The sequence below is a fragment of the Puma concolor genome, chromosome E4, assembly GCF_028749965.1.
Source record: "Puma concolor isolate L17-30 chromosome E4, mPumCon1.1.hap2, whole genome shotgun sequence".
In the NCBI taxonomy this organism is placed as follows: Eukaryota; Metazoa; Chordata; class Mammalia; order Carnivora; family Felidae; genus Puma; species Puma concolor.
In genome coordinates this window covers 15,565,867-15,579,775 of record NC_141683.1, presented here as the reverse complement: position 1 = coordinate 15,579,775, position 13,909 = coordinate 15,565,867, and the positions used below count along the sequence as shown (strand labels likewise).

General features: G+C 38.8%; 1 protein-coding gene across 22 annotated transcripts in view; it reads right to left on the bottom strand.

The window, feature by feature from the left end:
- The window catches only part of ESRRG (estrogen related receptor gamma), a 632,553-nt gene that overhangs the window by 7,381 nt on the left and 611,263 nt on the right, over positions 1-13,909 (bottom strand). For all 22 annotated transcript variants that reach the window (XM_086694080.1, XM_086694094.1, XM_086694083.1 and 19 more), the window contains one exon: positions 10,727-10,996. In XM_086694080.1, coding sequence (XP_086550206.1) covers positions 10,727-10,996 — 270 coding nt within the window. The remainder of the gene's footprint in view (positions 1-10,726; positions 10,997-13,909) is intronic.

Sequence of the window (13,909 nt, the reverse complement as noted above, 5' to 3'; positions counted from 1 at the left end):
GCCCCAGTATTTGTGCTAATGAAAAGCAGCAAAATTTAATAAAGGGAATCATAGGCTTATGAACTAACTAGATAGGGTGAGGCTGTACATTAAAAACACTGGGTCAATGGTTAAGAAAACTAGGATGTCTGGGCCCAAGCCCAGGCCTATTATCAGAATATTGGAGCTAGATCCAAGGCATCTTCGGTGGTTTTAAACATCTAGGTGCTTCTATGGCCAAGCCAGGGTTGTTGAACTATAAAACCATACTGCTAAAAGAATCCAGATTTCAAAAGATAACAAACATTCAAATGATACATACATTGTCACCCATATATTAAATTTCAGCACTTAGTAATAAAATAGAACCCTCTCATTAAGTGCCAATATTTTACTCTGTGAAGTGAGATCCTAAAGGAACATGTCTAGCTGAGACCATTTACTTTGGGAAGAGAGCTGAATATCCTCACACCTACAGCTGCAAAATTCAGTGAGACTCAGAGCCATTGCAGAAGATTTTATTTTTGTATTTCACCTGTAATAAAATACTGCCTTTGTCTATGGTAAAAATTTTAACTATTGTGGGCATGGGCATAGCTACTCCAGAATGTCCAAATCCTATCTGGGAGCTGTCTTGAAGACAATATTTTCTTGGCAATATTTTCTTGGCAATACTTTCTCAATGGTTCCAAATAAATTTTGAGGGTGGAAATGAATATTAAAAATAGGCAAAGCATATTCAGAGCAAAGTCTAGTACCTAATATAAATCAACACTCAGAGTAACCGTTTTTTTCTGTGGAACCCAAGTGTTGATTTCTTTAGTGTTTGTAAATTGCCTACATGAATAGGGGAAATGAAAGGTGAGCCAATGAGACTCTCTGATCACTAAATGAATGAAGCACAACATGATGGAAAAAGAAGTGAGCAAAGGTCTGTTTTCTAAAAGATAATTTGATCTCAAAAGTTTTATTTTTTTATTTTTTTTTTCTTTTCAACGTTTATCTATTTTTGGGACAGAGAGAGACAGAGCATGAAGGGGGGAGGGGCAAAGAGAGAGGGAGTCACAGAATCGGAAGCAGGCTCCAGGCTCTGAGCCATCAGCCCAGAGCCTGACGCGGGGCTCGAACTCACGGACCGCGAGATCGTGACCTGGCTGAAGTCGGACGCTTAACCGACTGCGCCACCCAGGCGCCCCAGATCTCAAAAGTTTTATATGCAATATATGTCTAATAGTGACTCTCGTGGTTGCAATCAGCTGGAAATTGAGGGACATTTGTTGATAACAATGCAAACTGGCTCTTGATTAGCACTGATACTTGATCCTAAATTTCCAAAAGTGATGCCAATCATAAACTTTTAATTAAAAATCGGTAGGCAGGATTCTAGGAAGATGGCAGTGGTGGCAGCAAAATGGTTTAATCTCTTCAAATCTGCACATAAAAAAAATAGAACTAAATGGCCAAACTAAAAACCCACAGACAACACTTACAAACAAAACTAAGTGACAAGGTATCCCCAACATACACACACACACACACACACACACACACACACACACACACAGGAGATCAGAATTGTGTGTGTTCCTAGTTCTGTTCACTGAAGAGACCTAGGAAGGATGGCCAAGCCGGGAATGGAGAAACGAACAATGAGCAACCTAGCACCCAGATTGTAATTAGATTCCAGGCTTCAGCTGGGAAATGTTTAAGGTAAGAACAGAACATCTTAAGCTGGATAGAAAAGACACTATCTACAATTACTAAATCATTCAGAAAGATTCCAGAAGCCAACCTGAAGAGATTCCTGCTGACCCCAAAGAGGGCAATTTGAGCTTCCAAAAGGATTATAATTGCAATTGATTAAAATCCACTGAGTATGTTTAAATACATTTGGTTATAATGGTATTTGAAAAAGACAGGCCATCAATTCTTTGTTGTGAAAACTGGTGAATGACGGGAAAGAATCAAGCTCCTATGTAAACCGTATCATTGGTAATCAGATAAGAGATGAACAAAAGTGTCACTTTATGTAAGTGTCCCAATGGTTGAAAGAAAACAAGAGATGAAAAAATTGTAAGTCATCATTTTTCAACCCTCAGTGACAAACAGATTTAGGCAAAGAGCATCAGCAGCTGCTATCATCCCATTGAGACAACCAGACATTATGTGCCTCTCAAATGAGCAGCACACCTCCTACAGGTGCCATAGGGATTGCTCCCGAGTCTGGTTAAGTCTCTGGATCCAGCCGCCAATTTGCACAAATGCAAAGGGCAGAGAAACCGTGAACTGCACCTGAAGTGTGCAATCTGTAAAGCCCTGACTGTGGGAAACTCTGCAAGTCACATGCCCTGGCTTCTTCAACAGAAAAACTGTAAGAAAATGAAAATGAAAGATGAACTTTTAGATTAAAAGAGAGTTAAAAAAATCCATTAGAAAAAATTTGTTTTGAAATGGGCAAGACTAGACTATTATGTCTGAGGATACACATTTAGCAATAAAGCTATAATGAAAGGTGAGGAAGTGATAAAAAAAAAACAGGACAGGATAGTGGTTACTTTTGTGAGAAAGGAGGGGGGTGACATGAGGATGAAACACATGGAGGGTTTTCTGGGATATCTTGCAAAGTTTTGTGTCTTCTCCTTGCTCATACAGCCACCATGACAGACTGCACAATGGCCCCCAAGATATCCAGATAGCCCATCATGGGAACCTGAATGGTACCTGATACGGCAAAGGAGACTTTGCAGCTGCCAGTAAGGATCGGCCATGGGAGATTATTCTAGATTATCCAGGAAGATCGTCAATAAAATCAAACGTGTCTTTATAAAAGAGAGGCAACGGAAGGAGGCAATGTTAACACTGACTCATGATGCTATGCTGCTGGCTTTGAAGATGGAGGAAGGTGCCACGTGTCAAGCAATGCAAGGAATGTCACGCTAGAAGATGAAAAAAGCAAGGAAACAGTACCTCCCCTAGAGCCTCCAGAAGGATTGCTTCTCTGTCTACATCTTGTTTTAACCTAGTGAACATGATTATGGCCTTCTGATCTCCAGAACAGAAAGAGAATAAGTATTCTATGTATTGTGTGAAGTCACCAACTTGCAGTAATTTGTTAGAGCAGCCATAGAAAACTAAAACACCCATAAAAATTAAAAAAAAAAAAAAAAGGCGCCTGGGTGGCTCAGTCGGTTGAGCGACCAACTTCGGCTCAGGTCATGATCTCATGGTCTGTGAGTTCGAGCCCCGCGTCGGGCTCTGTGCTGACAGCTCAGAGCCTGGAGCCTGCTTCAGATTCTGTGTCTCCCTCTCTCTCTGCCCCTCCCCCGCTCATGCTCTGTCTCTCTCTCAGAAATGAATAAACAAAAAAATTTAATATAAAAAAATAAAACACCCATTAAATTATACATATGGTTGTGTGTGTGCGCGTTAAATTCTGTGTTTTATTTTACATTAAAATGGTACAAAAGAGACAGAGATAGGGACAGTGAGAAACTTCTGATGGAATGGTCCCTTCTAGAAACTAGTGAGTTAGGCAATATTCTGAGCAAGATTGTAGAGACACTTGGCAGATATGCCAAGGAAGCTGTTCACACACGAAGGAGGAGGTTAGACCAAAAAACTTTTTAGGTCTTTCCTAATGCAGAAAGGTTATAATTCTAATGCTGGAAATAGCAATAGCAATTCTTATTTTGTGCTTAACTATGATGAGAAGAAGAGAATTGATTTTAAAGCTTTCCACTGAGACATATGTATTTTTTGGGATAGCTGTTTTCCTCATTTCTTGCTCCATTGAGCCAGACTTTGATGTTTATACCAGCCACACAAATCACTCTTCTACTGTATTTATATCAAATGTTAAAGTACAGATCCATAGTCCATAGTTCCTCCAGGTTTCCCTTTCATAAATCCCAAATTATTGTCACCATTATTCTATTTACCTTGCACGGTCAGATTTCCCTGCTAGGCCTGTTCTATTTCCCTACAAGTACTTAAGGCCTTCTGTCTCCCTCCGGTGTCTACTTATCCAGGAGCTTTCTAACTTGTTTTCCTAGAAGCGATAAGACAATTATACTCCATAAGTGAATGTTGATAGCAACTTGGGTGGTAAATATTTCAACATTCCACAGTATCATAAACGATCTGCACCACGCTAGTTACCTTTTTGTAAGGGATTCGTCATTATCTTAAGACCTGTAAATGAAAATAAAGTTATATTATGTCATTCCCTAGAAGGAGAGCAATTGCAGAGTGTTTATGTGCTTATTACCCAGTCGGAAGCACAGAGACACTTGCCGCAAATATTTCTCACACCACGTCAGGGCATAGTGATCACTAAATATGATAAGAAACACTTAAAAACCCAGTTTTACTTTGCACATAAAAATTTGAAATATCATAATATGTATGAAGTTCTAATATGTATGAAAGGTTACACTGAATAAATCCACCACCCGCTTCAAATCAAATATATCATCTTAAACAAAATTAGGGGTGCCTGGGTGGCTCAGTTGCTTAAGTCTCAGACTTTGGCTCAGGTCATGATCTCATGGTTCATGAGTTTGAGCCCTGCATTGTCAATGCTCTCTGCTGTCAGTACATAGCTGCTTCGGATCCTCTGTCCCCCTCTCTCACTGTCCCTCCCCCACTTGAGTGGCACACTTACTCTCTCTCTCTCTCAAAAATGAATCAACATTAAAAAAATGAAAATTAAAATAAACCAAACAGTGATGGCAGATCTGAACAAAAGTCAAAGAAAAGTAGACTAGGAGATGTAAAATCATAATTTTGATTTTGAGGAGAGTATTAATTACAGTTTGGTCTGGGTAAAAGTTAAGAATAAATATCTACCTGCCACAAAAGACCCACGATTACTAACTTCTTATAAAATGCTATAAATGCAGTAAAAATTTTGTCTCCAATTCTTTTTTTCGTCACTTTCAAGGGTGGTTTTATACTCTTCTAATTCCAAGAAGACAGCAAGATAAAGTGGGTGCAAAATTCTAAACTACATTGAAAGTACTAATTTAGGTTGGCGGATGTGAAATTGTAATTGGTAATCTTCTGCACTGACCCTTTTAAAGACATGCTATATACTTATTTGTGGACTAGAAATAGCTTATTGATAGCAAGGGACAGAGGGCCCAGCCCTCTGTCTCATGGCGGCCACACGTCTTTATCAGCTCGCTTCAGTTACCTGTAAAATGACATTGGACAGGTTTACCTCACAGGCATGTTGTGGAAAGCAAATGAGATTCCCCAGTAAAAGCGAAAAAAAAAAAGTCTACTGAAAGATTCTTTAAAAAGGATAATCTCTTGGTCAATATCTAAAATGTCAAATCACCAAATGTAGTCAAAATTTGAATAAAATTATGTCTAAGGGCCCAGGAGATACAAAGGGACTAGAGAGGTTTTTTCACTTTTACACTAATTGTTCAAATTCATGAAGATGTTAATATTTCTATATTACAAATTCTGCACCTACACACACACACACAAAAAATATATGACCAAACTCACTGCTCTCCCTTAAAAGTAACTGACATAAAAATTTTAGGCCAGTTAGGAGATATGAGACATTATTTAATTCACCTACCTCATTTTACAGACAAGAAAAGTTATGTGACTAAACCATGCATTCTCGAAGGAAGCAAAATTTGGAATTTGGAAGTGGTGAAAAAAATCCTTTTAAAAGGTAAAATGCATATATATACAGTACACAAACAGATACGTAACATATTTGTAATGTTAATATTTCACCGGGGACTTATTAAGAAAAAAATATCTAAAAAGGCTACCCCAAGGCAGTGATAATGGAAAAAGACTGAGAAACACTTGGTCAAATTTATGAGGGTCCAAATATTGTGATTAAGTATGGCCCTCATTCCAGTCTCCTACAGTCATCATAAACTTTCTATCCCTTGAAATTATATCACAATTCTACACATCAAACATTTGTTCTCATGGACAAAATACTATCTGGATGTGGTTATAATTACTTAGGATTTGAAACTGATGACCAAAATATTACTCACTGTTTTATATTAACAGATGCTATTATTCTAGAAGTATGGTATGGAAATAAAAACTCAGCATTAAGCCTGTAGATTCTGTTTATTCTTTTATTTTTTTCAGTTTTTTTCTTTCTTTTTTTTTTTTTTTTTGAGAGAGAGAGAGAGAGAGAGAGAGAGAGGAGTGGGGGAGGGGGCAGAGGGACAGAGAGAGAGAAAATCTTAAGCAGGCTCCATGCTCTGCGCAGAGCCCAACCTGGAGCTTGATCCCATGACCCTGGGATCGTGACCTGAGCTGAAATCAAGATTTGGACACTCTACTGACTCAGCTACCCAGGCACCATGATTCTGTTTATTCTCGAATGGGCTGGGCTCACAGGGCTCCAGGTTGGGGGCAGGGCCGGGTGACATGAGGTATGAGGGGCAGCTATGAAGGTGTCACTTGTGATCTGAGCAAAAGAGAATGACCAGACTAAACGTTTATTCTTCCTCTTAAGCTGCTTTAGTCTTCTGTTACATAAAAATGAGTACATTTTTGGGGCGCCTGGGTGGCGCAGTCGGCTAAGCGTCCGACTTCAGCCAGGTCACGATCTCACGGTCCGTGAGTTCGAGCCCCGCGTCCGGCTCTGGGCTGATGGCTCAGAGCCTGGAGCCTGTTTCCGATTCTGTGTCCCCCTCTCTCTCTGCCCCTCCCCCGTTCATGCTCTGTCTCTCTCTGTCCCAAAAATAAATAAACGTTGAAAAAAAAAATTAAAAAAAAAAAATGAGTACATTTTCGGGGTGCCTGGGTGGCGCAGTCGGTTAAGTGTCCGACTTCGGCCAGGTCACGATCTCGCGGTCCGTGAGTTCGAGCCCCGCGTCGGGCTCTGGGCTGATGGCTCAGAGCCTGGAGCCTGTTTCCGATTCTGTGTCTCCCTCTCTCTCTGCCCCTCCCCCGTTCATGCTCTGTCTCTCTCTATCCCAAAAATAAATAAACGTTGAAAAAAAAAAATTAAAAAAAAAAATGAGTACATTTTCATGGGGACAGTGAGAATAGGGTCAAACAAATTCTTAGACATAAGAATCAATAGAACCAAACAGAGAGAATAGAATCACATGGTGTAATCTTACCCAAAATGTGCTTGGTACATTTCACTAAATTTTCCACTGAAGACATAATATTAATTACTGAATCATAACATTCCCCAAATGGAAAGGATTCTAGAGATCAGACTAACTTCTTGGTGTATGGATGAGAGAACTGGGACCTAGCAATAACAATGTTAAAATTGGGGCCCAGATTTTCCTTTTTAAATTTGATCGCACAGAAGTATATTAGGGATGCGGTAATCAGCTAAGAGGTCATGGGCATTCAAAAGTAGGAAATTGTAGGGGCGCCTGGGTGGCTCAGTCGGTTAAGCATCCGACTTCAGCTCAGGTCACAATCTCGCACTCCATGAGTTGGAGCCCCGCGTCGGGCTCTGGGCTGATGGCTCAGAGCCTGGAGCCTGCTTCCGATTCTGTGTCTCCCTCTCTCTCTGCCCCTCCCCCATTCATGCTCTGTCTCTGTCTCAAAAATAAAAACAAAAACAAAAAAAAAAAAACAAAACAAAAAAAAACGTCAAAAGTAGGAAATTTTAGAGTTTAAGAAACTGTGAGTTTTTTACCTTCAAAAATAATAGGAACAATTATTTGGGGTTTTCAAATTTTGAATGTGAGAATTACAACATTAGTTCATAATATATTGGGTTTTATTTTTTGGCCATATACCTCAAGATAGGAAAGTACTTCTGATGATGTTTTTGGTGCTGTAAGAATTCCTGAATTCACACATGCCAGAAACAGAGCTACAAAAATATATGACAGCCTTGATCAAGAAGACAATTCCCTGTTTCCCAAGCATAAGTGCAATATTTGTAATTATTGAATAAAGACAGATATTTAAAATAAGCTGAAATTTAGATTAACGAGAAAAGGGTTGTTAACACCTATAGCCATAGAGGGGATGCTAAGTATCTAAATAAATAACACTAAAACAGAATTTTTTTTTTTTTTTTTTTGGTGCACCAAAGCTCACTGATGTTAATCTGAAATTTCTAAATACTAAAAGAAAATCTATGAGCTTTTTAGGGTGTCTGTGAAAAGTATTAAAACATTTTTCATACTGATGTGTTTTTAAGCTGGATCTAAGCAAAACTGAATCTACAACTTTTTTGCTGTCAACCAAATACTGGCCAAAAAATGGAATAAAGTAGCATCATATTGACAGTGTGAGAAAAAAAATTCTTTTCTGGGGTGCCTGGGTGGTTCAGTCAGTTAAGCATCTGACTTCGGCCCAGGTCATGATCTCATGGTTCAGGAGTTCGAGCCCTGTGTCAGGCTCTGTGCTGACAGCTCAGAGCCTGGAGCCTGCTTTGGATTCTGTGTCTCCTTCTCTCTCTGCCCTTCCCCTGCTCGTGCGCGTGCGCGTGCTCTCTCTCTCTCTCTCTCTCTCTCTCTCTCAAAAAAAAAATAAATAAACATGAAAACAATTAAAAAAAAAAAGATATTCTGAGTGGTTTATCCCATGCTAAAATGGTGGGGCGCGTAGGACGCATGCATGAGGAAAGGGCCATATGCATACAACCCAAGAGAGGTGGCACAATTTACACATCAACATAGTCCTTAAAGTACTTAATCTTTACTCCTTTTCATGGACTCTGGTTCAGTTAATTTTCTTGGTATTGAGAAGCTAAAAAATAAGTTACAATCACTTGCAGAAAAACTCTGTGACAAGGCCAAATTTTCGGCGTGAGTGTTACTCACTAACAGTACAAGAGAAAAAGAGAGAGGGCCTGTTCACTATGTCTGGCTTTAAACAAGAAAAGCAAACTAACGAGCTCTTTAAAGACTTTATAATCACCAGTCATGGCTCTAAAGTAGGTCACTTCCTCCTCCCAACAGCAGTCTGCGAGATTCGAATATTTACATATCAAAACATTAATGATTACACTTCTAAACAACGGACAGAAATGCTGCTCCTAATTAATTCAGGCCGGAAAGTATATATCTAGCATCTAAAATTATAAGATTTTAACAATTTTGATAAAGTTTTAGCGTTCATTAGTTAACAATTTTAAAAAGCAGTAGGTAATATAAAAGATATAAAACATGCCTGCTGTATTTTAAAAATAATTAACCAAGTATATGTTTTAAATTAGAATCACTGTATAACTACCAAACACAAATTCTTCCCCAAAGCACTGCTGTGAAATCTTTCCCCTAATTATGAGAGATGTTATAATGTGAAGTCCATGCAAACTAACGTGTTCTTGGAAAATTTTCTCTCCTGTCTCCCACTTTGACTCTCTTCTAGAGAGGCAGACAGGGGGTATCTGAGAGTTTGCATCAACAGTGCCACTTGTCATAAAGAATCATATTTTACAGTTTCACAGGGGACTAGGAAAAAAAAAGAGGTGAATGGTGTGGTAAGCAAGGGGCTACATTCGCGATTAAAAGTACGCAATGCTAAACTCCATTATGAAGACAAATAGGAAAGTACAACTTCATTGTTGAAAACAATTTCCCTCCTATCAGTCCAAGGATGCATGCATCAATATTGTAGATGAACTGTTAATTACAAAATCAATTAAAAATTATTTCTAAAAACAGTCACGCGTCCCCGGCTCTCATGGGGGCAATTTGGGCAGAAGGTCTCATCTCACTAGGACCGCGCCAAATCACAAAGTCGTCATCCACAAGTAAGCAAAAGCAATCTGGTTTTTCATTTTTCAGCGCGGCTGAGCCCAGCCTGAGATTGATCGTCACATATGGCCCCAGAAAACAAACTGTCAATACCTTGAATGCTGCAGAATTTGAACAAATAGCCGTCCGCCCATTCAAGCCACTCATTGCATCCCATTTAACAGATTTTATTGACAGTTTCCTTCTTGTAATTAAAGGGAAAACTACTGGCCAGCAACCAAGATAAAGTTCAAAGATAGGGTCAAAACAAAAGCAGATGGAGGGGCACGGTGTGACTGTCAATGGTACATAGCATCAGAGCATGTTATTGACATGCAGGTATCTAATGATCGGCACGTCATTAAGGAGGGATCTATCCTGAACTTTATGCAAATGCTAACAGAGACTTAAGACCACAATAAAGCATTAGGAGAGGCACAAAGGGAAAAACAACAAAGCAGCAACGATTTTTACTTATCAGAGGTTGCTATTTCAGTACATTTCAGTTCAAATGTAAAGACCATTTATTCCCATAATTCTTAACCCTTACTGCATAGGTGGTACCTTTCAGAGAAATACTCCAGCAGAATTAGGTTTCTAGAGAACTCCAGAATACAAGAAAACAGGATTCTTTGATAACCAAAGCTAAAAACAACACCAAATATGTTTTTCCAATTGCAAAATGTGCATTTTTGAGGGGGAGAAAAGGTTTCTGTGTATCCATAATTCATAGGTATTTTCACTTGTGCCTACAAGACAATAGAGGTAATTTTGTCCTGAGAGTGGCCATTTACACTACCAGTTAGGAAATGCATTAGGTGCCAAAAGTTTCACCGCTTTTAGTAAGTAAATATACTAAAAATAATTCAAGTTGATTTCTCCTGTATCTAACTTTTCACTAGAAAGCTGTAATGACTATAATTTTGCTGTCTCATACAGAATTTACAACTGGGTTTAGCAACTCCCTGAAGAAGTTGAGGGAAGGGTAAAACTGAAATATTAAAAAAATGTAACAATGACTATGTCAATATGCCAACCTGAATTAGCAAGAGCTATCGCTTTGAGGGTGACAAATTCTTCTTTCTCCAGCTTCATGCTCTTGTATTTCTTTACCAGCTGCAGGATAGCATTATTTAGGTCAAGAAGGCCTGCTAATTTGGACTGGTCTTCATCCATTATATAATCATCTGCATAGACAAGTTCATCCTCAAATGAAAGAGATCGGTATACGACACCAAGGATCAAAATTTCCATCCAAGCACTCTGCAGAAGGCTCATCTGGTCCGCCAGGGACAACGTGGAGAAGCCTGCATGGGAAGATGGGCAGATCAAGTTACTTTAAAGCCATAATTTCATAATGCAACATTAGTTTCATATGGTAGTGGCTTCTGCATCGGTGCTCAAAATTATGCTGAGCTTTGATTAGATGCTCTTACATTTTTCCCTGATCATTTTGCAAATGGCAAAGTAAAAGTCACAAACCAGTTCAACTTGTTGGTGCTTTTTATAAGTCTTATGGACACAGCTGAGGAGACTGGAACATAAAAGCAGTTTTGTTTCTTTCATTTCAGGAGAAAATAATACGTAGTCTTTAAATATACTCAATTTCTGGCTGGAGTTTTTATAAATGTCTTACAGGAAGTCAGAGTTTCATCTACTTCATCTCTAAAAACTACTACTGATAAACAACATAAAAGTTAAAAAAAAAAGAATCCCAAAATAAAGGAAAACAAACGTTTAGACTCACACTGTAGAGTGCAATTTGGAAACATTTCTCTCTAATAGTCAGACGTTCAGTGAATAATGGGTGTTCTGATACCTGAAAGAGACTTCTTAATTTGATATTCTGCACCCACGGATATTTAGCATGAAGTCCTCTTAAAATGGTGATTATTGGTATAAAAGAGAGTCGAAGGGGAACTGGGTGTCTCAGGTGAGCATCTGACTATTGATTTTGGCTGAGGTTACAATCTCACAGTCTTGAGCTTGAGCCCCATGTCGGGATCTACACTGACAGTGTGGAGCCTGCTTGGGATTCTCTCTCTCCCTCTCTGGCCCTCCCCTGCTACCACACTCACTCCTCTTCTTTCAAAACAAATAAACTTAAAAAAGGAAAGAAAAAAGAAAAAAGAAAACATTCTTTAAAAAGGAAGAGAGAGAAAGAGAGAGACAGAGAGAGAGAGAAGACTACTTAGCAGCCTGGCCTCCTCACCAAATCAAAAAGGCAGAGTTTATTCTTATTAGGATCCAGTTATTTAAAAAGTTAACTGTGGAAGCAATGGGGTTTCATGGATAGCATATAGGCAGAGCCAGATCCTGAATTTAAATATTGGGCCCACTCAGCTACTGTGTCTTTCGCCATGAGCAAGACAATTCACCTGCACCTCAATTTTTATTTTTGGGAAATACAATATAAAACCCAGCAAAATACTAATGTATAACATAGGTTCAATAAATGCAGCCATATCAAATATTACTTTTTTCTTAACTACCGAACTACCTATATGACTGCTTTAGTTCTTCAGTAACAATCTGGTCTGCATTCACACACAACACACACACATGCTTCAAGTTCCTTCTGAGCTTAAGAAAACATGCAAACAAATTTTAAAAGAAAATGTGGTTCAATAGGGAAAGCAGAAGTTGTGCCTTTAAACCTAGTTAGGAGTTAAAATGTCTATTTAGATCTCAGAGGGACTAGATCTGGATTCTAAACTAAGTCCCTTTCAAAATAAATAATAAGTAAATAAATAAAAATAAAAGGAAGGCGTGGTGATACCTGATGATCAGCCACCTACTTTTTCCAAGAGTCCTAAAAAAAGAAATATTTCTTAAATCTTCACTTTCATTTCCAAAATTATGCCCAGGAATTCCAAGAGTGATCGACCACCTCTGTGGTTTTTGAGGACACAGGACTATGATTTAAGATCTTGCCACCAATAATTTTATAGGAGAAAATTGTAATAATGCAACTTATGAAATCTATTTTTTCCTCATAAATACCCACTGCCGCCCAGTCTACTTAGGCTCCTGCTTATGCTCATCACTGTTGTTCCATTTTTTATTTGTATCAAATTGTTCATGTCCCGTGTGATATAAGAAACTACTGCACAATAAGGAAAAGAAAGTGATTTCCTGGCCTGTTGGTGAAAACTAGTGGTTTGCCATTTGGCACCGTTAACTAGAAGTATTTAATAAGATCATCAAGAAGGATTAGTCCAGCTTTTGTCAAGGATGGTCTTCAGACGTGTGTAAAAAGCATTTGTTTCATTGTTTATCAAGCTGTTTACACATTACGTGACAGAGCTTCTTTTGAGCTGGCTGTGTCAATCTTTTTTTCTCTTTTTCCGTGCCTTTTGTTTTGGTCAGCATAATGAACACATTTATTAAAAATAAATTCCTATAAAGATACAACAATCGGTAACATTTCAAACAGTCAAAAGAGTAAAATAATGGCCTCGCCTGAGTAGGTTAGGCTCCATTTGCTTCTGATCTTAAGAATGTTACACTGACAACAAACAAACACTAGTGCTCTTTTTTCTGTTCCCCCTCCAGGAAAAAAAAAAAAACATGCAATACAAATCCAAATATCTCGCTCAAGAAAAGGGCATAGTACGATTTCTTTTGTACATGAAATAGACGAAGAAATAAATGCTCATCCAGAAAGTTACGAGCCAAAAGGGATGGCTGTTCTCCCTTTGCCTTAGTTTTCTTGTTCCTTTTCAGGCTCTCAAGCAGCAGTTTTTCTGCAGCGGCAGACGGACAGAGCGCGTAGCCCGCAGCACCTTCCTGTGACAGCCCTATTCTCCCTCCCGACACTGCTGTTAGTAAATAGATTTACACATTCTCCAATCTCCACACATCTTTCTGCCGAATAATTAAAAGCAGGATGATTAGTTTATTGAGTGGAAGGAGGAACTTTTTTATTGAGGTCCATCCACGATTTTATCAGGGCCAGCACTTTTACGGTTGTCAGGAGGATGCAGGCATCCAATTTTTCTTATCTGCCTGATTAATACAAACGCTGTTTCAGGACGCATTAATTAACAGATACAAATCTACGTTCTCATGGAAGGATCAATACGGAGAAGAAAAGAGGCATCAATGTGAATTTAGTGCTGATGATGGAGAAGGCACGCTATCGACATTTACGTGCACGGAAACTTTAAAGTTGCACAGGGGCCCTTTTGTCCCTGTGATTTACAAATTAACAATTTTCA